Source organism: Platalea leucorodia (genome assembly GCF_965183815.1).
Source record: "Platalea leucorodia genome assembly, chromosome: 3".
NCBI classification, from domain to species: Eukaryota; Metazoa; Chordata; class Aves; order Pelecaniformes; family Threskiornithidae; genus Platalea; species Platalea leucorodia.
Window position 1 is genome coordinate 9,369,797 of NC_138825.1, and position 27,169 is coordinate 9,396,965.

General features: G+C 39.4%; 1 protein-coding gene across 2 annotated transcripts; it reads right to left on the reverse strand.

Moving 5' to 3' along the window:
- Positions 1–1,979: 1,979 nt before the first annotated feature.
- APLF (aprataxin and PNKP like factor) lies at positions 1,980–27,040 on the reverse strand. 2 transcript variants are annotated; one of them, XM_082306909.1, is made up of 9 exons: positions 26,853–27,040; positions 25,726–25,877; positions 24,216–24,346; positions 21,918–22,092; positions 18,738–19,126; positions 12,357–12,482; positions 9,750–9,796; positions 8,293–8,331; positions 1,980–2,962 (listed from the first exon to the last, which is right to left on the reverse strand). In XM_082306909.1, the coding sequence occupies exons 2-9, from the start codon at positions 25,822–25,824 to the stop codon at positions 2,760–2,762; spliced, it is 1,209 nt and encodes a 402-aa protein (XP_082163035.1). In that variant the 5' UTR covers positions 25,825–25,877; positions 26,853–27,040; the 3' UTR covers positions 1,980–2,759. The 2 variants fall into 2 exon arrangements, with proteins under 2 accessions (XP_082163035.1, XP_082163036.1); XM_082306910.1 differs by lacking the exon at positions 26,853–27,040 and adding an exon at positions 26,187–26,652.
- Between the last annotated feature and the right edge of the window lie 129 nt (positions 27,041–27,169).

Consider the following 27,169-nt stretch of genomic DNA (forward strand, 5'->3'; position numbering starts at 1 on the left):
GTAACACCCCGTCGAGGGCAGGTACCTGGACATGGACTCCAGAAACCTCCGCACCCTCTCACGTGCTGTTCCCATAAACAGGCTAACAGAGGTTAGTCTTGATCAAATTACTGGTGGTTGATGGAAAACTGCTGCTAGAGTCACGCCCGAGCTGGGGGCTCCTGTTAATTCTCACCTGAAACAGTGTCTGTTTCTGAGGATTGCCCTTCAGGAAAGATAGACGCCAATTAGAAAGCATCCAAAGATGAGAGGTAAGAGGGATCAGGGCTGCAGGAAACATGGTCTTATAGGATTAATCATAGGAGTGAAGGGACTCGTTTAGTGTCAGGAAGAGAAGGCAGAAGAGAGCTGTGTAAGGGCCTTTAAATATGTAAAAGGATACTGCAAATAAAAAGGGAATTAACTTCCCCCCGTGCTCCATGTTGAGGGCAAGGAGGAATGGGCTTTAAATGAAGCAAAGGAAATGCAGTTGAGGTGATGGGAAGAGAATCCAGAGGCAGTTTGAAAGAGATCGATGGTATCACGAGGTCAGAGAAGAAGGAATTACGGTTTGCACCTCATAGTGCAAGGAAGAGAACTTACACATCTTAGCCCTGCCTTATGAAAACAGATGGGTACCCGCTAAGGTGACAGCTGAAGAAAAGCTCTTCTTATTCACTTCATTTAAAGTGCAGCGTTTCAAAATATTTTTTTTGGGGGGGTGAAGATTTCACCAGTCTATTTTTTCAGAGTTAATGAGCATATATTACAGGGTAATTTGATGCAGAGACTACATGCTGAAATGTTATACTCTGCCTTTTGGAGGCAATAGGCATAGATGATCAGAATGTGCCTTTTATTATTTCACCAATATATTTACAGAAGAAACTATAACCAGAGTGAATCTAATCGTAGGACTAGCTCTAGACTTAGTGCACTAAGTTGTGGTGCATTCCTGACTCGCTGAAAAAATATTGGGTAACTTGACATTTGAGGGTCTGCTGAGTGTCTGGGTAGTCTTGTCTGTCCTTCAGAGTAGTTTCGATCAATATTTCAATATCCTGGAGTTCGAAGTTCATCCCTCCAGAAGAATAAAAATACATCCTGCTGTTAAGGAAAGAACACAGTATAGGAAAACAGAGATAACTCCAATCTACCAGTACAGAGCAGCTTGATTACGGCTTTGACTTTCCCAGTGTGCTGCTTTGTTCATGCATCATCTTTTCAGTCCCGATGTATCAGTAATAAAACTGGCTCTATCATGCAAAACCAAGAATTACTTCTCAATTTGCTTTTGTGATTACATATCTGACTGGGAGTCTCCAGTGATAAAAAGCTATTTCTACTTTCAAAGTAAAGGCTAGTAGCTCCTGCAAGCAGCTTAAATAGCCATTCACAAGATAATGCTACGATAGAGGATGCTTTGGCTAGAGGAAGGTTTTGGTCACAGAACTCATCAGACACTGTAAAAAACACCCACTAGATTCTTTCTGTACGAAATAGCTTCAGCAAACAGTAAGCTGCTGGCCATCAGCAGCTGATGTTCTCTAAATTCAGAACAGTTGCCTATCACAAACGTTTATATTTTCAATATCTACAATTTTTGAGAGAAGCTTCTGACACACAATTGGCAAAAGATGATCCTGCATCCAAAAGCAGCCCGATGCCAGTTTGCAGCAACAGCCATTTTATGTTAAGCAGAGAACATTTTGCCACCCAACGGAAAAGCTTGAGTGTATTTGGATGCCTGTTTTCAACCATGACTGGGCAGATGTTCACAGGGGAGCCAGAGCCACACAAGAACACATCCCCTGCTCAATTTCAGGATTTTGTCCAACAAAGTGCCAAATTCACACGGCTCCAGTCATCTGTCCTGACACATACCAACACTTTTTAACTTACTTTCTTGAAAGCTCAGGAAAGTTGTGAACACACTGAAGGAAAGATCTTCCAACAAAGTCTTTAGAAATCACACAGACACAGTTACAAGTTTTTCCCACAGTCTGTTACAAGTTTAATTGTGCAAAAATACAGTCATCAAGACTTCAGCTTTGTTGTGAACTGAACACAATTCCAGTGAGGTACATGTATGGAAAGAGATACTACTGTAATTAGGGCAAATACACCATAATTGTTGTTGAGACAACCAGTGGTTTGATAACACTGAGATACTCTTCGAGTGATTTAGACAACCTGTGTTTAACTACCGTACACCAAGAGAATAAAAAAAATGATGACACCTAAAAGGAAAGCTAGTAGCAGACTAATGAAGTTTAAGACTGCACTAACTCAAAAGAACATTAAAAAATGGTTTAGACAGATTACCCAATAATGGCCAAGAATTAGTCTGTGATACTGCAGGTGTGAAGTTCAACACTGTATATATTGTTTCAGCAAAACAAAAGACTTTAATGCCAGTATTTCTTTCAAGCGCAGGAAGATGAAGCATTAACAACCTTTATAATTGTATTCCAAACTATGAGACACCAATGGTGTTGCAAAACAAATAGATGAGGGGAAAAAAAAAAAAAAAACAAACCGAACCCAAAAAACTTTCAGAGTTCAGTCCTCTGGCTCCTCCACTTAATAAAACAAAAAAAACTCGACCAAAATAATACATATGGACAAGAAAGGCATTGCTGAATCCCCTTGCCCCCATTAAAATCTCCCTGTAGTGCCTACATCACTGAGGAAAAAACAGTTTTCCAAGCAATTCCTCTCCTCGTGCATCCATGTTTTAACACAACCAGATCGGACATTGGTAACATTGTTCTGCGCAGCTATTTTTTGGTCTTAACAAATCTACGTGCTTCTTGCAAAAGCGTTTCAACATCTTCGTTATCCTTGTCTTCTGAACTTGGCTCCCAGTCAGAGTCTTCATCAGTAGGTTCGCACTCCTCTTCCTCGTCATCTATAAAGCTGTCATTAAGGTCATACTCATTTGGTTCATCATTGTCGTCATCTTTCTCCACAGCCCTTTTTCCTGTAAGGACAAAAACATCATATATTCATGAATCATAAATACAGAAAGAAAGAGACCTTCCAGAGACTATCTAGTTAGTCTCTCTCCTCAAAAGGAGAGAGAGCCAACTAAAGCATTCTACCCAACGCTTACTATTTTGATTTTCAAGACTTTCATGAAAACCTGGACCATCTCTCTCCGACACCTACTGCAGCACTTACCAGTCTGATCACTTAGAAAGTTTTCCTTACTGGCTTTTCTTCCAGCACTTGGAAAACAGTATCAGGCCTCTTCTGATAATGTCTTCTGATATCAGAAGATGACAATATCAGATAATGTCTTCTGATAACTCTCCTTTCCTTAAGGAGCGGCACGATTTTCCTAGTAGTCTTCCTGCTACTTCTGTACCTAAACAACACACATATCTTGCCACTGAGCTTCTAGGTATTGCTAGGCAGCTATTTTGACCCTAGATGTTCTGCCTTCATCCGTACATACTTACGTAGAGCTATTTTATAGCCTTTGGAATCTGACATGGCTTTTAATTTCCATTCACGTCTTCCCTGAGCTTCAGGTAGGAGAAAGGAATCTGCTAGATAACTCGCCTCCTATGTTCTCAGCTGGGACCCACGCTGGACAGGCTGCGCTTCCTCTGAACACGGGTTAAGGAAACAACAAACGGCGAACACTTCTCTCCTGCGCTGGGTGCAGCCTACCTGTCTCCCAGTTCAGTCTATTCTATCGCACTGCTTTCTAAGCTGCTGTCCATCCATCTTCTTCACAACTTACATTTTGTGATCAAATTGCCTTCGGCATTCATAGTATTTCACAATAATTTGTATTGGCAGGAATCAAAGACTCGGAAACCTCTATTTACAAGAAACGGATGCTGTTCGCAGCATATTCCTAAACTTTTTTAGACAGCTTGTTTTGCAGTATTCTTTTAATTGCTCAGATACGTTGGCACATTTAAACCAAGTCCCAGAGGCAGGATAATTCTGCTATTTGAAGAAGCCTTACCTATCTGACTTGGTAGTGTCTGTACAAAGCTGCTGCCATGGCAGCATTGCCTTCTCCTTTTATTTATCAGCAGCTGTGAACCTTCAACAAGTTTATTTCCACTGCTACCTGATTTTGGCAGATGTGCGTAACCCTTGCTCCACAAGCTTATGTTGTCTCCTTTTTTTCTTACATGTCCACAATTCCTAACTAGCCACAGTCTGCTAATATTCTAATCATGTTATTCTGCCCTTACGTCATACCCCTGAGTAAAACCATGTTCATTCCTCTGCTTCCCAGCCTCCAATTTCTGCATTCTTATCTCTTCTAGAGATAAATTACCTGTACAAGATCATGGACAGGTTATCTGATGAGCAATTCTTGTCATCATCTTTCATATGAAACTACAAACATGTATTTTTTTTCTCAGCTACAGACCCCAGCCCAAATCATCAATGTTTATATTAACCATAAGCATTTCTCAGCAACCTCTTGCAACCTCAGGGCAGAGCCTGAGGCACTCAAGCTACGCATGTGGTGAACCAACGAGAACACCAGTACCTTGTGTAGTCAGATCGCATCCTCTATCAGTTACATTTTTCTACTAGTGGGAACGTCACTATTCCAGAATTATCTTATGGTCTAACATTTTATACTCTATAGCAACGCTCACCCAAGGTTTTCAAAATAATTTAACAGCATTAGTTAAGTTTCGCAGAGATACAAGATTTTATGGGCGATTTTGCTCCAGAGGCACTGAATGACCTCCTAGAGTAACATCAGCCACGTGTGACACAGCCAATAATATAACTGAGAAATATCCTATGGCTAGCAATCTATGTTCTTTGAAGGACCGACTGTGCACCACCCAGCAGAAAATCCTGAAAATGCCAACTGCCAGTTTGAGCTGTAATCCACTATGATGCTCGCTAGTTTGCTGTTTATCAGACTTCAGAGGAACTTAATCACGTCCATGTCTACCAGCAGAATTTCTTATAAGAATCACAGACTATGGTCCTGTAGAATTAATTATGTCTTGGAGAGAAGAGGTCAAAACAAAGATGCTAAATACAACAAGAACAAAATCTCTTCTCGGCTTACAAGAATAAGAAGCCCAAAACCTGCTTAGCAAAGAAAAGCTCTTCACTATCACAGCACTGTGGGTGGTATTTTATAACAGAAGTAGGAATTCTGGCAAAATACCCATTACTTCCATCAAACTACATATACAATTTTAAAAATTTATTTATTTTTCCTACAAATGTAGGAGGAGCATACCATGTTCTTCCTCTCTGTACATCAATGCTTTTAGATTTCAGCAGCGAACGATGCACTTCCTTCCCTATCTTCCCACTCCACCTCTTTCTACTACACTTTAATTCAGCCCCACAGCCCCTAAAGCTGCTCATTAAGCACAATTCTGGCTGTTCCCTAGTACCATATTTATCAAGATGACCTTGAAACTTTCTCTGAAAGTATCTGCTCCATGTGGGGAGAAAAAGCTTGCTGATCACCTCTTTCAAAGAGTTATGTTTGGAAGTAAGCTGATTAGCTTGCTAGAAAACCTACAAAGAAGTGTGTAGGAGAATCCTCATTATGAAAATCATAGAATCATGGAATGCTTTGGGATGGAAGGGACCTTTAAAGGTCATCTAGTCCAACGCCCTTCAATGAGCAAGGACATCTTCAACTAGATTCAGGTTGCTCAGAGCCCCATCCAGCCTGGCCTTGAATGTTTCCAAGGATGGGGCATCTACCACCTCTCCGGGCAACCCGTTCCAGTGTTTCACCACCCACATCGTAAAAAATTTCTTCCTTGTGTTCAGTCTAAATCTAACCTCCTTTAGTTTAAAACTATTACCCCTTGTCCTGTCACAGCAGGCCTTGCTAAAGACACTATCCCCATCTTTCTTGTAGGCCCCCTTTAAGTACTGAAGGGCCGCAATAAGGTGTCCTCGGAGCCTTCTCTTCTTCAGGCTGAACAACCCCAACTCTCTCAGCCTGTCTTCATTGAAGAGGTGTTCCAGCCCTCTGATCATTTTTGTGGCCCTCCTCTAGACCTGCTCCAACAGGCCTGTGTCTTTCCTATGCTGAATCCTGCATAGCCCATAGCCACAGCAGGTCATTCATCGAAGTACCAACAACGTAGTAAGGTCATTCAATAGTGACAATTTAATGACAGCATAACTCTGACTTTTTTTTTTTTTCTCCTTCCTCCCTTACAACTATCCCCCCAGTAATTAGCCTTAGATTATTTCTCAGAACATAGAGCACATTCTCTACAGGAAATTTACAATCCCTCCGGGTAGCAATTAGACTAAAAATGTTAAAAACTAAACATGTCAAATGTCATGTACATGGTACCCTTTTCTTCTTGCCTGGTGGAGTTTAAATACATTTGTAAGGAAATTAATCCTGCTGTGCGTAACAGTGCAGTTGTGCCAAACAGCATGAAATAAAGGTTAATGGAGCCCTGACTGTGACCTTGTGTGGCTTGGTACGACTGCCTCGGATGTGAACTTGCTGAGTGCAACCTTTTACAAGCTTTGCCCTCAAGAATGCTAAGCAAGCCAGTCAACAAGACATTGAAAAAAAACCAACCAACCAAACAAACAGAAAATCAGCAAATATGAACAGCACTTTCATTAATGAATTCCCTTCTTTCCACTGTGCGTGGAGTATCATTTCTTCCCTGGTTCTTACTTAGTAAGAGGAGTTGAATTTGACAGCTTGAATTTCACTTCCGTGTTAAAGTTTTACACACTTACAAGAGAAGCACTTTTCCATCTGTAGTCACACTTGGCTGACCACCTGCCATGAGCTGTGCACACAGGATCTACCGTTCGCGTAAGGAAGGCGTTCTTACGAAAGGCACAGCTGCAATTTAAAACCTTCAAGGTTTAGATTTAGGGCAAGGACGTTAGATATGCACACAGTCCAGCTTGCTTCGTTATAAAATCTTAACCACTCACTGCTCTTACCATGCTGCTAACAATTCTCACCACGGTGTAATACTCATTTCTACAAGGGAGCAGCGACCCAGATGGGGCTGGTACTTGCATCGTGGGATGTGGCAAAACAGACAGGTAACACATATGCCTCAGAACATGCTAGTGCACAGATATAACCACATCAAGCATTCAGTGATAGCAAAAGCGCACACATACACGATAAGGAAATGGGATGGGAAAGAAATTTCTCAGCAGAAGGTATAAAAGCAACCTCTTGCATCCACCCACAACAGAAACAGAGGCAAAACCACTGTGCCTAGAAAACTAACTACAGCTATTTGCACTTTTATTTATTTTCTCTAGAAAGCAGATCTCTCTGTTTTGAGGATTTCTCTGGGAGATGCCCACACCTTGGTGATCTCAAGGGAGACAAACCAGTTCCCACTTCCACTTGAGATGCAGCAGTTCCACATCCTCATGCCTTGTGCAGGCCAGCAAAAGTGAAGATGGCATATCATCAGACTTTCAGACTGCTCTTTAAAGCTCACTTTTAAATTACTTTAGAAAGAATAGGAAGCTTCACGTTTGGAAGCTGAGACACAGAAGAAGCCCAGAAACAGACCTAAAGGATAGTTAAAACTGGAGTCTATGCACCCGCAACATATAAATTAACATTGTTGGCAGCAGCAAAACAAGCTAGGTGCGCCACTGGTAAATGGAGGATATATTCATACACAGTATTACAATTTACATTATCGAGAGAGGCTATAGCTTCCCTGTGCTACTCCATAATCCTCACTGACATCTACAAACTAAAGTAAGAAGGATACATACGTAGTTTACAGTGAAAGCTGCCCCCAACTCAAAGGCATTAACCTTCTTCTACGCTTTAGTCCTAACAAGCCAGTATCTTACCTGAAACATCAATACCTCATAGTAAATATAAGAAAATCTCATCAGCACATGCACAGATATCACTTGAAAGTTATTTAAAGGTCAGTGCAATGCACAAGGAATATCTCGATGTTTCAAGAGCAATACATCTTTATGGGGCAACCTTAACTAGTTGTGGATGCAATATTGGATTCCTTTCATCCTATTATGACCCCTGTGTAAGGAAGGAAGAATCGATTTAGCCACATGTGTCTCTCCTTACATTTGTTTGTTCTCTTGTCTGCTTCCAGAGAAGTACAGGTATGCTCAGCCAGGAAGCCTGGCACAAATCCAATTTCAGCACTGTTACTTGTAAAAAAGCAAGCAGCGTTTTACTAAAATAACAACTACTTTCTCCTCGGGTAAGTATTACCAAGCATCTCCAGCATTATTAAATACTCAAAAACCAAAGCAGATCGGTCGTGTCCCACGCTGATGTGCCCATTTATAACGGTAGAACATACTCACCATTCTTCGAAGTTCGTTGTCGGGTTCCTCTTTCAGTTACTAAAGACAAGAAAAGTTATTAGTCAGGACAGAGTACAACCTAGCATAAGGGTTATTCATAGAGGTTGCGACAATGAAAGACTGACCTATCAAAATAAATGCTGCAATGACTGTGTTTATTTACAAGCATAAAAACTATTCTCCTGCCCCCCAAAACCCACTTTTTTTTGTATTGAATGATTCCTGAGAGAATACCCAGATGAACTGTTCTTACAATTATGAACCATTCCATCTGTACAAAAATGTCATCAAGACTGGTATTTTTATTTTTAAGCAGAAAATTTGAGTATTTCAAAGCATTTAAATATTTTACACCATTGTTTCCATAAATGCAATTTCTCCTTAATAATGTCATAATCCCAATTCTTTAGATTAAAATATATTATCGTTACATTTCCATAACTGTTCTGCTCTGAAGTATGGTTTATTGCATTGGGATTTCAAGTGGGAAAAAATCTCCAAGTCCAATAATCAAGAAAAAGCCCCCCAAAATGCAAATTTGAATTCTCTGAATTCTTTAAGAGCAGACAAAATGTAAACAGTACATTCCCCTGTATTTTTCAACAAGTCTAGTTACAGGAATATAGAAGACTAGAAAATTTTAGAACAGAAACTCAGATTCAGTTTTAATTATATTCCCTCCAAGGCTCAAGAGAACATACACGCAAAAATTTGTTCTTTCATTAAGAAAATCACTAGTCCAAAAAGAAATTTAAGATAAAATAAAAAAGATGACAGACATGCTTGCAACGTTTGTTTTAGAGCATTACAGGACTTTAAAATTGTATGTTACCGGAGGATTTCCTATCAAAACGAAAACAAGAATAAAAAGTAAGTATGAAATCTTAAGATATAAACCTATACAATTAAAACAAAATATTTCTGTGTACACGTTTTTCTATGGGAATGGGAGAAAAGCTATAGAAATAATTCACTGCAGTACCCATTTGAAATGTTGAGAAATACTTCAGTAACACCTAAATATATTCCCTGTTTTCACTGTAATACTCCAGCTCTGAATGGGGGAAGTAGAATACAGAGACCCAGTAACAACACCATATACCATGTTTAATTTTCAATAAAACCTATTAAATTCATGAAAATAGTCACTTGCGACACAGCATTTTTGTCACTATGTAAGATACAAAGCATACAAGCTACGTCAATTGTGTCTGACCCAGCCCATCTCACGTGAAAGAGTGCAAGTTTGCAGCGGCTAAGCAACCTTCCTTATCACAGACGAGGGCAAGACCTCATACTTAAGAAGAGCAAGGGTGCAGGACAATACAAAGTAAGCTGCAAATGCAGTGTTTTTCACTTAGAGTAGCTGAAAGTATTTAATCCAAATTTCTGGTATCCACTACTGGGTTTTGGGGTTCCCACCACCACTTTCAGCTATATGGAACAACCTGGCTTACCTGGAGGTACGCTGTGCTTGTATTCTAGCTTGTGCTGTGGATTCTTCCTGCAAAGAAGAAAACAGTAAAAGCTTGATTTGCCACCTTGCTCCACATTCAACAAGCCCAGAACTCCTTGGTATTTTAGGGATAATGTTCATTTCTTTTAAAAATAAAACTCTGTGACCAGTGCCTTACTGCAGTGTCTCAGCTTACAGAATGTAGGGTGGAAAAAAAGAGTCAGGTTAAATAAGAGTTCCTCTTGTTTCAGTGTTTAAAAAAAAAAAATATATATATATAGACGGCTGATCAAAACCAAAAGATAAGTTTCCAAAGCTGTATGATAAGATGCATTTATCCAGCATAATAAGAAGTGATCCAATTATTTACTCTCACTAAAAATGAAACTAGAACAAAATTTCTGGTGCATTAAGTACAATGCACGCACAGTGCATTACAGGTCTGAGACATCCAGGCATAGCTTCCACATTCTGAAACATAAGGCTACAAATTAAATAGTTTGGGAAATTAAAGATTTTGGAAAGAACTGCTTGTCTCGAAGATCACAAGGAGAGGCCACAGAAGGATTCTTCAGAGAGATTATACACTTCTGTGATATGCTGCTGCAATCCTGCAAGTTCAGTTTACAAGTTTGTATGTCTTCTATAAAAAAATAGCATCAAAGCAATGAAAGAAAATTTAAAGTCAGCTTACTCTTGGACCTGCAATACGTTCCCCTCATTCAGGCTGTGATCCAGGTCATCACCACACTGCTTGATCTTCCCCCCCAGAAAACAAAATTACAATGCTCTAATGTTTTAACTTGGTCCAACTTACATTGTGCTAATCTGTGTTGTGAGTATATTAGAGGCTTTTCTCAGGGCTGCATGTTAAAATAGTTTCAACTCGATTTATTCTTGTGCAGAAAAGTTTAAAAAATTCTAACCTCAGAAGAAAACCAGTTCAGTTGTCATAATTTTTGCTTCTGAAAATAAGCAACAACTGAAGCCCACTGTTTAAGAATGACATACCATGTGACGTTGCTTGAAACCTGAGATGAATTTCTGCAACTGCAGAAATTTTTGTATATTTTACAAAATACCCTTGCTGTGAAGACTGCATTGTAAAATCAGTTGCTTATTTATGTTTTCTTATTATTCTTCAAAGAACAGAGTAATACAGTTGGTCTTCAGTAGAAAAATCTTATTTTTATGTCAAATAACTTGTGACAAATTCACACACTTCAAGTTGATTTACAATTCTATAGCTACTACCATCCCAAAGTACATTATGTGTGCTTTAGAAGTGACAGTTACCTGAATAAAAAATGGAAATACAGCTTCCTATTAAATATACTGTACTGGAACAAAAAAAAAATTCCTATTTCAGTGTTTTACTGTTATCGTCAGCATAAGACCATTTGATCCCAACTCAAGGCATAGCAATTAGATCATTTAATTATGCTCCCTTCAAGTGGTAGCCAACAAATAAAGACAACAAAAATAATAAGAAAACCCTTCAAAGTGCATCTGTTGCTTTGTTGAAAGAATTATCATTGCTTCATGGCTGCCTCCTTTCCTCTAGCCCCAAAGAATGAAACACAGATTAAGAAATTATCAACTAATACAGCACAGAGGTTGTCTCATCTGGAAGGAGAGGTAGTTTTGGATAAAGTATCCATTGCACTCCTGAAAAGTACGCTGGCAATTCTGTTACTGGTGTAAACCTAGATTTCCCATCCTGAAATAAGAAGTTAATCTCATTGCTGTTTTTCAGAAGAGAAACACTTTTTCTGCATTAGCTGAATATAACATGCCTTTTTCTTAAAACCTCCCCAATCTTTTGTTACATTTCATAGAGAGCACACTCTTTAGAATCACCATGCTTTTTGGGAGAGAGAGGAGAAAATGTTTCTGCTCAGGCACAATCTTTATTAACAGCAGCTGTTAGTTTCCATATGCCCCCAGAGAAGTGCTATTGCCTCAGAATATATCCTTTTCTCCGTGGTGTCGATTACACAGCAGTCATTAAGCTCTGCTAAATAAAAAGTGTAAAACCTAGACACTGAGAAACAAAACGGAATAAAACAGTCTTTTGAAGAAAATCGACAGTGCTTAAAAGAAACTGCAGTCAGCCATAAACTGGATTTTATTGCTGTTACCTAAATTATGCTTTCTAACAGATCGATTACTGATTAAAATAGAGTTTTTGTACAAAAGCTCAACAAATACTTTATCAAAATTTAAACTAAAAGTTACATATCAAGAACAACACATAACAATAAACTATTGTTTATAAAAAAAAAAAAAAAGAACAGTTTACTACATGTTGACAGGTGAAAGAGTGTTGTTCTCTAGGTCACTGAATAAGTTCCAAAGTCAAGTTTTCATATTCACCAGCTGAAATCACTAACAAATATTTTGCACAGACTTCGGTGCTTTAAAGGTAACAGCCTGTCCACAGTAAATTTCAGAAGGCAGTGAGACTTTAGAAAGAGCCATAATGATAGGCTACACTCAAGATTTAACATCCGAAATTACTCATTATTCTATTGTCATTTTGTAACTCCAGGGGAGAACAGTCTTAACCTGTACAACAAGAAAAGCCATTTTGTACAGTGCTGCTTACCTATAACAAGCCGTTCCATATGGACATTCAGGCCGGTTATCGTTGTTATCCTGAGTTACGATCTCCGTTTCATGATAGTCATCATCATTAGGGTGACTGAAGTGCTGGAAGTGAATGGGATTCTTCCTGCAAAAGACAAATATATATCGAGAACTGACTGTTCCATTTAAACACGAGAAGTGGAGATAAAGGTGTTACTGAATCAGTGACAATTCATTTTTCTGTGGTTACATAAAGAGGAGCTTTTACCGTTTAACTTTATGCAGAATGTAAGACCTACTTTCAGGATAACAGAAGAAAAACTCTGTCTCTGCACAGGCTGCGAAAGAGGTTAAAACAGGAATTTTCCTATTTGCCATCAGCTTTAAGTTTCTGACCTCCAACACGTACACAAGCTACTGATGTAGTCATATAGCATGAATCTTACTCAGTGGCCGACTTGCTTAGTTATGATTCCCTCTGGAGCTATCTAAATGCGATAGAAACTTCAAGTAGAAGTCTTAGCTCAAGTTGGAAGGGCCAACGCATGGCAGGCGAACAACTGCAGTACTAAAGACTCCCCACACCCTTGGGTTATCACATACCAGCTTCAGGCGATCTGTCTCAACTATTATTTATGTTCTGTATGCAAGTTAGTACACACTTGAATACTTCGAACGCCAGCATATTATTCCAGATGGATCAGTCTATTGGACATTACACTGATGATGCTGTCAAGTCTGGTTGGCTACCAAGACGTTTTATTTGAAACATCAAATTACAATGATGACACACAGTTGTACCATAAGACATAACAGCTCTGTATGTAGTCGAGTCACACCAATGTTTAGTGATGAAAGCACATTACTAGCACCCCTGACTTTTTGCTCGACAACACTTACACAGCCAGGGTGAGCAAGTAGTGAATACAAATATATGCATCATTGAAAGAACATTTCTACTGCTTCTAGGCAATACGTCTGCATACACACCATACAAGACAAGGCAGCTATAAACAACACTACTTAGAGAAGAGTTTGCTTTATAAAACTTTTGTAAGTGATGTTAAAAAGAACACAGAAAAACATGTTACGACTTCAGGAGAAATTCATGGGACAGATCAAAACATACTACAAAAATTATGTCAAAGCAAACATACTGGTACCAAAAGCAAATCTACTTTTTCCCTACGATTTCTTTTTGAGGCATTTTTTTCCAAGCATAATATTCAAAAGCATGGAATGTGAGGTATTTTAGTATATTATTTTCCAAAAGACATCCACAAAATACTTCAGGGATTTACCACACTAGTTCCCAGAGTACATAATCTTCAATGTGTTTTGCAAATTATAAAAGTGAACTGCTTGCCTCAAGCAAGAGGAATGACAACTTTAAAGTACAGGGTAATTACTGCTTTAATTTACACTTTTTACAGCTGCGTTTAGAAACACAAAGCCAGAAACACATATGTAGCTAGCTACATACACAACAGCTCCCTCATTGATCACAGGCATTCTTTCCTTTAAATTCACAACTACCTTTTAGGAACTTTACAAGGAAGAGCCAATGTTAATTTCAGCATTTCAACTACTACCATAACAAAAAAAACCAACAACAACAACCCCACCAACCTTCTGTTACAGCTTTTGCAAAATGATTACTTGATGATAGATTGCAAAATGATTACTTGATGATAGATTACAAAATGATAGAGCACTGTGAGCTATACTAGCCATTCAGGCCTCCTTTCAGGTATTCAAAAACAATTAGGTATTTAGTATTAATACTTTAAATCTCCATTTGCCTGGTATCTTTCACTCGGGAAGCTCAACAAACAAGCTACAAACTCTTCAATGAGCTACCTATCAAAGACCCAGTATCCCTTGGATCTATTTACATAGGTGACAGACTTCTTGTCCTCATCTCTTCTGTTAATTTCTGCAAACTGTAGGGTAAGTAAATACCTTTTCATTAGAAATCATTGCAAGGTAGCATTTACCAGTCATTTACTCTACCACAAGTTCTCAGGAAACATAACTTCTTACGCCAAATTCAGGCTGGCTGCCTACTTTAAAAATAAATGGGATGAAACCAAGTCATTTTAGAGGCTACTTGCTTTGTTTTCTAAATGCAGAGAACTAGCTTATTAGCAATATTAGCAAGAATTTTGAGTCACCTGAGACACAATTCATCTTCTCAAAGGGACACAAAAGCAACTAATGTTCTGTGAAATCATTTTTGTGTTTATTCCTACAGTAAGATGCACGTAGCATCACAGTCACCAAGGAAAGAAGGCCTAATTTAGCCAACCGGTTGTATTTTAGGAGATATCCATTTCCTTTCAAAAATTTACTTTGAAACCTACTTGGACAATACCAAACAGCCCTTACTGGAAAAGACCAAAAAAAAAAAAAAAAGAAAAAGAAGAAAAAGAAAGTGGTGTGGGAGGAAGGAGGAAGAGAAAAAGGGTCTTGATGTACACTCCCTATCACAAGGCTTCAGGATTCTTTGGGCCAGTGGATGATGCTCGTCAAAATATACATTAGCTGTGAAGCATCTTAAACATGTCCTGCTTCAGACGCTCAGGACTAGTAGAAATATCATATTTTATCTTACCTTTACCTGGCTAATGTGTACTTATTCCACTTCTATGCGTTGTGCAATGATAACCAGCAAAATAAATAGAAGCAGAGAAGCGCATAGCTTATATTAAGCAAACATTTTCCCTTCTTGCAAAAATCTAAAGTTTCTTCCTTTTATTAAGAGTTTGTTTCAGAGGGTATTTTTTGGGGGGGGGGGGGGGGGGGGGGTGTTTTTAGACACAAGAGATTTGAGTTGTAAGAGCACAACATCTATCACACCATGAGTTGCACTCCAAAGTTAATTAGTTTCACAACAAAACCTCACTGCACAGGAATACGCTATTCATTTGAACAAAACAAAATCATTAAGCTTTACTCATACAAAAATTAACCAATTTAAAGCCTGCTTTAAGAATAAAGTTTTATGGGAGATTTGCCTTCTCATGAACATACACAGTTACTGCAACCTTCCTCTCACAGAAGCTCCGAACTTGTGTACTGACACTTCATGATGCAGAAAATTGTGCGAATAAAAATTATGCAAATAAAACTCAAAGTTCTTCAGAATCAATACAGTCATCTCAAACAGAAGTACTGAGTATTGCTCAGTGAAATATTTAAGACAGTTTTTTGTCTGTGCAGCAACCAAAAGCAACTTAAAAGCTTTTCTAAAGCAAGTTTAACTGATTAGGGCAGAATCCCTGGCTCTTCATAATCACATGCCGAAGACCCCTGCCATCTCAAGGGCTTATTTTCTCAGCTACTAAGGAAACTGGTAGTGAAAATGTAATGAATTACCAGCACTAGTTATAAAGCCATAGAATTCAAGCCTGAAGTTATGCCACAACTGTACGCAAGATATTTGTAAGTTCTAAATTGTAAGTCTTACTAGAAGACAGGACTCAAAAAAGACAGATGCAGGTCTTCAGCTGCCAGATTTACAAGCTTAAGGTGAAAGGAAAAATACTTATTTTCATAAACAAACAAACAAAGAGCAAAGTATTTAGAAGAATGCACATACAAATCCAAAGGTTGGTTGAGCGTGCCCTGCTTTGACAGCTATGGGAAAGATTCGCACACACTCAGTCAGCAGAGCGCCGTACCACAGGCTAGCAAAAGGATAGACTTGGGGACAAAAATTGTAGGTTACAGTTTTAGAGATGAGAGTTCAGGTCTACCACACCCCTTCTATGCAGCCCTTGAAAAGAGTGGCTGAGTTCAGATTTATTTTTATTTTTAATTCCCTGTTCTTCTAAGTATGGAAAACCAAGCAGCAGACAAGAAAAAGAACACAAGGTAGTATTCAAAGAGTAAGTTCCTTGACAACAAATACAGTCAGGTATAACATACACAGAGCACTTTCCCTCCTGGTGGTAACAGCAGTTTCTTTCAATTTGCTGAAGCTTCAGGCTACCTCAGGAAGAGAATGGGACACTGAAAGACGATAACAAGAAGAATCCCTGGAGCAAGAGGTGTGCATCAAGCTTGGTTCCTTCAAAAGCAGTGTTTTCAAATTCATAAATGAAGAAACTGAACTATGGGTTACAAAGTTATTTCCTAAATTTTAAGATATGTGTTAGAGAAATCTAATAAAATGAATAGAACTAACATTTAATCTTTTCAATTTGTGCTATTTTACCAGGCACCTACCAAAGGTGCCAAAGTCTTATCCAGAAGACAAGTATCCTTTAATAGGAGATTACAAAATAAAGACTAGCACCCTGAAGAGCATTTAGGTATTGGATAAATGACATTTTATGAATAAGAAACATCCCCTAGAAAAAGCTTTAAGGAAATGTTACAGTTACCAAAGCAGTACTCATTTAAGAAGTTGACTCCTACAGCACATCTTGTTAGAAGACAGCTTTCATAAGGTTAAAGCAATGAAGGAGAGGGAAGACAACTACCCATTTACTCAAAAGAGCACTCAAAGCAGCCCCTCTTCCTTAGCAACTCTAAAAACTAGTTTTTGCTCAAGGAAAACACTACATAATGAAAAACTGAATTACGCTATCAATGTGTTCCTTCAAAGCACCCATTCATGTCACACTCACGTACATGTTCTGTTAAAAATATGGGTAACTGCAACGGGTAACTGCTTTACTCTAACATAGTTATCCCGTCGATGCAGAAGGACTACTTGGTGGTCTCGTATCAAAAGCAAATACTAAGACAGACTACAAAGCACATTTCTGCTGCTGCAAACAAGCAGGTTTAGTCTCATGACATTTCCTGAAGATCAAAGCTGACGTTTTTGATACTTCATCTTTACAAATCTCTCCAACAAAATAAGACTTTGTTATGTGTTATTTCAGAGCATTCTTTCTTCTTATAAAGCAATACCTTCCAAAAGTATTGCTGCCGAATGTTTTAGAATAAGGACCTAAGAAGAAATGCGTACATGCAGACTCCTATTCCATATTATCTGTAACTAAAATTTGCCTTCCTAAACATTAGGAATCCTTCAGCATATCAGAGCATTAAATCAGCTTAACTCCCATACAGGGGAAGACTTGTCTGAGCAAAATTAAAAGTAGCTGGAGCAAATTAGAGGCTGCATTTGTACTACTGGATCAGCTTAACTGCCTAATAAAATATGTTTTCAATGTATTCATTAAGGGCAAAAATTGAGATATGTGAAAGCAAGCTACATGAAAACTGGAAGTCTGATGTGTTCGCTAACACAACAGCTTTACGCTTTTGATTTACAGAGTTATCTGCAGCATTAGGCACATCAAACATACAAGAACCCATTTATTTGTGCTTGCTTGTTTTCTAAACAACCTCACTGTTTTTGCTATGGCTCAAGCCCCTTTGCAGGGGGGCAGGGGGATGATAATAATTATAAAAAAATAAAATCACAGAACCCACTGTTTCCTCCTCGCTTAGCCTTATCTTTTGTGCTTACAATGTGCATGGATTTACCTAGAGCTCAAAACCTTCTCCTAAATGCAGTTCTCTCAGGTCATTGGTCATTTGCTAGCCTTAAGACCACCTCTAGATTTGCATCTTCCCATCAATTTATCAACACGTGGCAGTCCAGATCTTTTCTGGGCAGAAGGAACTAGCAGGAGACCAGGCACTCAGCACTGATATTTTGGAACTTCACTGGAACATTTGTATCCCACAGAAGATTTGTATGACAGATCTTTCACTGTGAATTGAGAGGATATGAGTGAAAGAAAAAAAAAAAAATGCTCTTCACTTCTGTTACCGAAGATGCTGACCAGATAAGGGTTAACATAGAGTTTGTAAGTATGCCTTGTTCTGTTTTTAGGGAGGAAGTGGAAGCTAATGAAAAAAAACAGACTGGCCAAGTTATAATAAAAGTAATTCTTGATTATTTAAGGAATGACAGATAATAAGTATTTTAAATATTCAGATCACAAAACGTGCAATTACTTCAATAAATACAATCATCTTTCACAAAACTTTCATCTGCTAATAAAACAAGCCTAGAGGGTCTATGTTGGGCATTTCAATCATTTACGTCTTTTCTTCCTCCTGGTACACACAGGGTTTATTTATTTTCTTTTTAAAACGGACCTTTGTTTCTTATTTCCTACAACACTTCATCTTTTAATTTGTTGAAGTACTTCATCCCTTGTTTGGGTTATATTAACAATTAGCAAGACATCCTGGCTCCTCTTTTGATACTTTAAAAATTCTTGTTATCCCATCTGTTTCTCATCAGTCCCCTGCTTACCAAAAGATTTTTTTCAAATCAAAGCTTGTAAAGACTTTACTGTTTTCTCTTCCATTGCTAATACATTACTTCTTAATAATAAGCTATCTTAAGCTAGTTTTAATTTTGCTTTACCTGTAACAGCCTGTTCCATACATGCAAGGTGTCCTCTTATGCTTGATCTGTTTGGAGCTTTCTGAAGCATCTGCACTTCTGGTTGAATCAGAAATCTCAGTCTCGTAATCCAGATTTGCATCAGGCTCAAGAGTCCCTTCCTGGGCACCAAAATATTGGGAAGTCCTGCCCCAGTGAGCTTGTTGGCTTGTAGAACCAGTAATCTGCTCTTTGTTTTCTGTTTCATCAATGCTATTTTCTTTACTGGAGATCTGACCTACTCTTTTAGACCATTTACTATGCAGCTGCCTATCATTTTTTTCCAGAGAACTTCCAGGGATTTTTGTTCCAGTCTTGCCATTTCCTTCCATGTTTCTCATGGTACTCTCAAGAGGAAATCCAGATGTATTCTGTGGAACAAGGTTACATTTTGAAGGACCTGAAAATTTACACTCTTCAGAATTACAAGCTTTAAGGTCAAACTCTGCCTCATCTCATCATTCCTGTTTTTAAAATCAGAGAATCATAGAACAGCCCAGGTTGGAAAGGACCTTGAAAGAGCATCTAGTCCAGCCTTTAAAATCTTCTACTCCACTTTCCAAAGCCAAGTTAGCTGCTAAGTTGAGCTGCTGAATGAAAGGCTCAAGTTAAGAACACACACAGACACACACATACACAATTTAAAGAAAAACTTAGCCTAGAGCTCCCGTCCTCAGCTTCAGTTCTCTCACAACACAGTCAGGCTCCTCTCTCACCACCTTAGTATGTGAATAGTCCAAGGACTTTAGTTTAAAATAACTTCTGATTAAAAAGTACTGCTCCTGAAAAATTAATGGGGGTTATACATGTGAAGATATAGCAGACTCTAGAAGAATGTACATTCCTATACAAGAATCAATTTTAATCCCTTAAGTACCAAGATACATGGCATATATATATTTATCTATATATGGGAGAGATATGGGAATTCATGATATACACCTTGAGCTTAATCCCACCCCAATACATCTTAAATGCTTCAGCTCGTGACTCTAAATCATAAAACAGTTTGCCAGTAGATACCCTCAGGCAAAGATTTCGGTTTTGACAAATACTGCATTTTAAATTTTGGAACACGTGTACATTTAAAATAAGAGATGTGTGCTTTAGAAAAAGAATACAGGAACATTGTCCTGACAACCCAGACATTACCTGGAAGCACACCTATATTGCAGGCTGAACTACTCTGATACATTACAGAACTATTTAAAGGTGTCTGCTCTGTGCAGTTTATTATCTAAGTTCCCCCTCCGGTAAATTTATGCTTAGTTTACATGGATGTGTTTGGCAGAGCTTGAAAATCAGCTGGTGATTTCCTACTCGGTTTTGTTCCTTTCAATGCAAGCCTCATAAAGTGTTAACCAAAACCAGAGACAATTACATTTGAGCAGCAATGTGATTAAGAAAGGGCAAAGTCGGCATTAATATCAAATGATCCTGACAGCAGCATATTTAGTAAGCCAAATCAGAGACAAAGATGACTGTTTTATCCAGACTCCCAAAATAAGGCTCAGCAAACGACTAAAGCTTAGGAAATAAGCCTTCATCTGCAAAAGGAGGCCTAAATTACTCTAATTTCCCACTCCCACTTGTGACTTCTCTACTACATACTTCAGCCCATTGCCTATATGGTACATAACGAGACTAAACACTTTCACATTTATTATGATGACTAGTTAAAAAACAGGTTGCAATCAAGGAAAACCAAAGACAACAGCACTATTGGCACTGGTTATAACACGGGGATGACCTCACTGCCATCGGGCAGCTGCTGGCACTTAGAAGAATTAAGATTCTTTTTGTTCCTACCCTACAGCAGATTTTGTCAATCGCCTTAAATATGACAGCAGAAGAGTGATTTTGGTTTTGATATTAAAATTCCAATCTTCTAGACCTCTCTAAGATTATTACTTTTGCTTGCACTAACCCGTTATTTTTTCTGCAAAGTTCTGGGGGCAATTTCTCACACTGTGCTTGAGATAAAAATGATTTGTGAAATTATTAGGAGAAAATAAGTAAGTCTTCATATTGACAAACTGCAAAATGAGATAATTCATTATGTAGTTACTCCCCTTATAACTTGACAGAGAGAAAATAGCGCTGCAACTGGTATTAATGTACCTAGCCAACAACAAAGCTCACCACTCAGAACCCTTTTCCAGATTAAAAGATACCACTATGTTATATCAAAACTACCCTGAAGGGTATGCTCGCCACGAGTAGATCATTTCAACTAACCTTAAGATTTAATTAAAACCCAAAACCAATGTCCAACTGTTTTCAGTGTCAAAACCGATGAAGCATACCAAATAATAGTATTTTAAGTATTTTATCAGATCCTAGAATAGATCCAGGCAATTCTAATGCTAGAGATTAGAAACACCTCCCCAGGTTGTACACTTAAAAGAAAAGTCAGTGAAAGCCTCACTTTGCTCTCACCAGAATATGTTTTGTTTGTCTTTGATAATGATCCTTCTCTTTTCATTATTAGCAGGGTGCTATCAGTAAGCATTTAACCGCCTATAAACACAGCTGTACTTTAAAGACACACAGACACATTGACCAGCTGGACTGAAGTGTCTGTTCACTCATTGCCACAGACCATTCTGGATTTCAGATTACTTTTTTTCTTGCCTTTTTTTCCCTCAGATTTTGAGAGAGTGGCATAAGCACGCTCCCTGCTATCTTTCTTCAAAATGTACCAGTTGCTAAGCCAAAAACCACAATTTTCTGACCATAAAACTTTACCAACTAGAACAGCACTAGTTCGGGCAAAGCCCAGTGTTGCATTCCATCACTGTCATACCATCACCTATCCCTAAAAGGTTCTCGGAAAAAGAAACCACACACTAAGCCACTCCTAGGACCAGTACTTTGGCCCATGTCTTCCAGCCTCCTGCGGTAAAGTCTGGTATTTCTGTGGAACATTCAGGGCTCAAATCCCAGATCCTGAGAAGGAAGTGCAGAAAACCAAGTCTCTGAAGACTTCCAGGATCCTTGCTACAGAACTGGCCAATGGACTGGCATTTCAAAACAACTGTTAAACAACAAATCACAAGCAGAACACATAGTTATGTGGTAGACCCAACCTTCAACATGACATTGCCAACTACATTCTCATCTTTTGAAATACCATGGTTCTGACTTGAGCCAAAAAATTACCTGAGATGAAGGGACAGGGATGACAAGACAGCTCCTTTTCCCTTGATCTTGCTCTTCACCTTCAAAATCCTCTATAGTTTCTTCAGAAGCTAATCTTCTTTTCTGCTGCACATTTACTTCTGATTTTAATGACTCCATATTACTTTCTCCCCTTCCTTGGCCTTTTTTCATTCTACTACCTTAAAAGAAAAATAAAAGGGTACTTTTGGAATGCAACTTTTTACAGTGAAATCCTTATCACATTAGAAATCTAAAGCTACATCAAAGCAGAACACTGGGCAAAAAGCACGAGAAACAGCAGCACTTATGCATGCGCTATTTCAACAACACATTTTTCACTTCACACTTACGGGAGTAAAAAGTATGTTTTAGAATGAAACAGATGTTTGAGGGGGGAATTTGAAGGAAAATAATAAATATGTGGCAAAGGATATTCTGGACTGACTGTATCAGTATGACTGACAATTTCATTTACACAATAGGAGCTGGTCAAGTAAACCAAGGATGACTTTTACCACAGACCTTTCAAGTAAATATCATTTCAGACTACCAGTTTATACACACAAATATCAATTAATTAGGACATGGCAAAAACAGGGTATGCCCACTTGCCTAGTCAACCACATCATGGTTGATTATTTCATCAGCCAGTAACTGACAGAAAGACAGCAAATGCGCCTCTCTTTGGAAAGTTTCACATCCCAGAAAACGCTAAGTTCTCTGTACTGAGGTAGTATTTTCTGGATATATTGCTGGGAGACAGCTAGGGCCACTGTGCTGGTTTTGTTAGAGCTCCATCTGCTGCAAAACACATTCAGAAGGAAGATACTTGATGCCATTTTGCAAGACTTCAAAAACTCTCCCCCTTCAAAAAATACAGACATGCCAGAGATGTGTAGGAAGCAAGGAATTTTTCCAAATGTTAATGTCTGACTTCAAAACAACAAATCTGTGTTCTCTTTCCAGTAGGAAGGCATACAGAAGAGAAACGAAAGGGCAGCCTTTTCATTTTAGTCTCTACCGTTCTGTCCAATACCGCCCTAAAAAGATGCAAACTGTTCCACAGTTTTAAGGAAATATAAGATTTACTACAGGAGGTAAGAAGCAATTGGTCAGACACTACATGAAATACGTCTGCAGGCCCGCTCAGACATCAAGAGCCAAATTTCTCCATTACACCGTCTCAGCAGAAATAGCAGGTGGAAACAGAGGCATTAAAGAATAGCTGTTGGACACAGAGGAGCGGACACCCACAGACCAGCCACAGTTCACACACTTGGACTGACTAACAAAGGGAACTCAGCAGTTAGCACCTAAACCACCTCACACCTCGCCACAGAACAGCAAGCAGGGCGAGGCGCACTGTCTTCAGCACAGAGAAAGATAAGAAACAGTGGGGGAGCGTTGTTAATGTACGCAGTCATTTTCCTTCTCTTCTCTCATTTCTTTAGTCCTCCAGTTCCATCGATAAAAGTCACCAAAGCCATAAATGCTTTGCCATAAGTTTGTCCGAGAATGTCTAATGGCAGGTTTAGAACTCTTTACGAGCTCCCAGGACCAAAGCCGGACGCGCAAGAAGATTTTTCTTGGGATCGTGCCAATGCGGCACCCTCGTGCCTCCCATTGATAGAGAGTAAACACACTACTCTGCTGCTGTTACTGCTGATACACAGTGGTACAAGCTTATCGTACATTCAGGCGCTTCCTTTTGCGGGAAAGACAAGAGGGAATGCAGTACTATTTTTGCCTCATACTAGTAAGAAACTACTATAATGTGCTGAACTGCTCCACCTAGGAAGAAACTTTGGACTAAATGATCAAGTTTGATTCAGTCACAGTTAAAAACAAACTAATGCACACCACCACAAAAAAAACCCTGACCTTTAAAACCTGTGAAATTAGAAGAATCTAAATTTAGAGGAGCAATCAGTGACTTAAATGTGGAGAAGGTTTGGAATTGAAGGCACAGAAACTACCTAGAATTTACACACTAAACAAAACAGGTGAGTTTACAGGAAAGGGCTCCAGAACACCAGATGTTCAGCTGGCCAAAGAGACTATATTACCTGGCATAAAAAAAAAGAACAGAAAGAAAATCAACTGATCAGAAAGAGCTCTGTCACACCTATAGGACTGATGACAAAGGAGACAACAGAAGTCAGTCTCTGTCAGCTGCCAGGCACAGAACATGGAAAGAGAAGTGACGAATTAATACTTCCTACTACCAAAATTATAACTTAAGAAAATGAGATCAAAGCACATAAATGTATATTGGTATGCAAACACTACACTTCAAACCTACCTCCTTTCATTATAGGCTCAGAAATCCTCTGAACCAGGAGGTCTCTTTCCAGCATCCAAGATGGAAGCACTCTCTTTCTTTGAATAGATTTTGACTGTTCACTTTCATTATCATCATCAGGAGAAACCTGAAACAATATTTACTGTTTAGTACTTTTCTCCAGTTACAGAAGAGGTGGAAAAACTAGAACACAAGTTTGTACAGTTATGTCCTTCAAACACAGCCTGGATAACTACCTACTTTTTGGATGGTGCCCACTGCGTGATTTTTAACAGTTCCTACTCACTCAGAAAAACAACATCTATAGAAACCTTCATGTAGTAAAAAAAAACCTCCTTACACCTTTGAAATAAATATCTAAAAGGCTACAGACTAAAAGTTTCATAGAAGAGCTATATCAGCATGTTGCTATAGAGTTTCAACACAGAGAAATAAAAGAAAGAAGAGGTTTAACAAACAAATGCCTATTTGTCAAAAAAACAGAAAAGTCTTGCTAGCATTCTCTCACTTCCTTTCTCCAGAAAGGAACCACACTCTAAACAAATTAAATACACCAAAGTCATGTTCAGTACATACTTAGGTACTGAAAGTAGAGATTCAAACTGATAGTATTACTTACTAAAAGATAAGTATCCATCCCAGGAATCTCAGCTACAGTACATGCTTATATTTCATTTGTTGTATGTAGTTATCTACTGTACAATGATGTTGACCAATGCATCCCTTTTAGCACGATATTGCTGAATACACAACAGAAGACCTAAGAAAAAATCCCACTGCGTCCACATACTATTTATTAGACTATCTGTAAGCCATTTTTACTCAGCAACATTTAAAAAAGGCAAAAAAAGATTCTTTCTTTGAAAACTTTATTTTGCTGGACAAGATGCTGGCTGTCAGGGAGAACCACAAAGGTTATTTATCTGTGTGTTTATATGGATCTTGACAACACAACTCATCACAGCTGTACGATTCAAATGAAATTGGCTGCTAGTACACTATAAACAGATAGTATAGCCAACACAGGGTATCTACAGTCCAGCTGCACACTCCCCAGATATAAATTTCAGAGGCTTTTAGGCTGGTTGGGAGAACAGTCATTCATTCCCCTAGGCCTTCACAGGTACTTACAGCACAGTTACTGATACAGACCAGAGACCAGAACTGGACTTTGTTCTGTAGTACTGAACTCGGCTACTGTATTATTAGTTCAAAATATTCCTGTAGCAATAGCAATTTTTGTATATTCCAGAGAACCGATTACTACAGCATAATTATCATAAATACACAACAGAAATATATTTATATACTTGTACAGCATACAATCCCAATCAATAAAACAACAGATATTTTGAGCATACAACTTTGCCAGAGTTTACTTCTCAGGGGGGGGAAAAAAAAAAAAAAGAGAGAAAAAAAAGGGGGGGTTAGAAAACACAACACCTTTACTTCATTTTCAACACATGCTTACAAATATTAAATTTAATTTAAAAATTAAGCACCCACCAAATGTCTGGAAGTAGCATTATTTTTTCTCATTTTTGCAGTTCCCTGTATCTCAGAGTTGGAACATGCCGGTTCTATTAACGATGGACTACAAGACATCTCAACAGGATGAACAGTTGGTCCTTCTTCTGCGTCAGTCTCCTGACTTTTTTCTGAGAAAGCAAATTAATTTTTAGCTAGTCAAACTCATCATGAATATAAACATGTACTCTTCACTTAAACACAGAGGTTAGTCTGAATGTTTGCCATTAATACACTTCTAAATTTACTGTAAGATACTCTTAGATCCACTTACAGAGGAAATAAACATGCTTTCCACCTTCCACTGAAAGTATTTCGAACCAAAGATTTTCTGCTGACCCCTACTGTACTGTTTTGGTTTTTAAGTACCTAATTTATACTAGCCACTGCCACGACAGAACTTTCAGAAAGCTGAAATTACAGCTTAGGATTTGCTTTACCATAAATCTGCGCAACTTCTCAAATTCCGATTCTATACCGGGAGTCGGATAACAACATTAAGATACGGTTTTCAGGATCAGATGCCCAATGAATCCGGCACTTCTTGTTAAGTTCTCACCAAAGGCTACAAGTCTGCAGCTCTGAGGTGACACCACGTACTCCGGTGCTTGAAGCTGGTTTTAAAAGCCTCAGCTCAGAGCCGCCACGCCTGAAGTGCTTTTCAGTCGTGAAAGGGCACTGAAACGGCAACTGTTTTTCCTTCAACGCTTTGCCGTTCCACTAGTTGATTCGCTAGCACGAAGAATTAGGGGGGGAAAAGTCCGATTACTGCTGTACCCACTGCACAGCACCGCTCGGGAGTCACTGCTGTCCCTTCCACAGCTGTTTGCGTTACACAGGAGGCACACGCCGACCAGCTGAACTTTTTATTCCTTCGTGAAGAGAAACACAAGAGGCCGAGCTCTGCCCCCCCCCCCCCCCCCCCCCCGCCAAAACAGGCCCCTCCAGGCGCCTCTCCTGAGGTTTCGGTTCTGCACGGGCTCCCCCCGCCCTTTCCACCCGCGATGGAGCCGGGGCTCCAGTCTGTGCCCCTCTAAACACAGCGGGCCAAGACACAAAGCCCCGAGCTCGGCGGGGGGGCGGCCGCAGCAGCGCTGGGAGCTCACCCTTCCCCTCACGGGAGGCCGGCGGAGAGGGGCCAAGGCCGCAGCCGGGCCCCTCGGAGCGGGCGGCCGCACGCAAGGGGAGGCGTCGTTAACTCGGCGCCGGCGGCTCTGCTTCTTCGGGACGGCGCCGGCCTCACCTCGGGGGCCGCCGCCACCGCCGCCACCGGGCGAAGGCCGGCAGGAGCCGCCGCCGCCGCCGGGGCTCGCCCGAGGGCCGCTGGCGCGCGGACGCCGCGTGATGACGTAGGGCCGCTACGCCACTCCGCCTCCAGAGCGGCGGGGCCGCGCCGCCCCTGCGGGCTCGGAAAGCGAAAGAT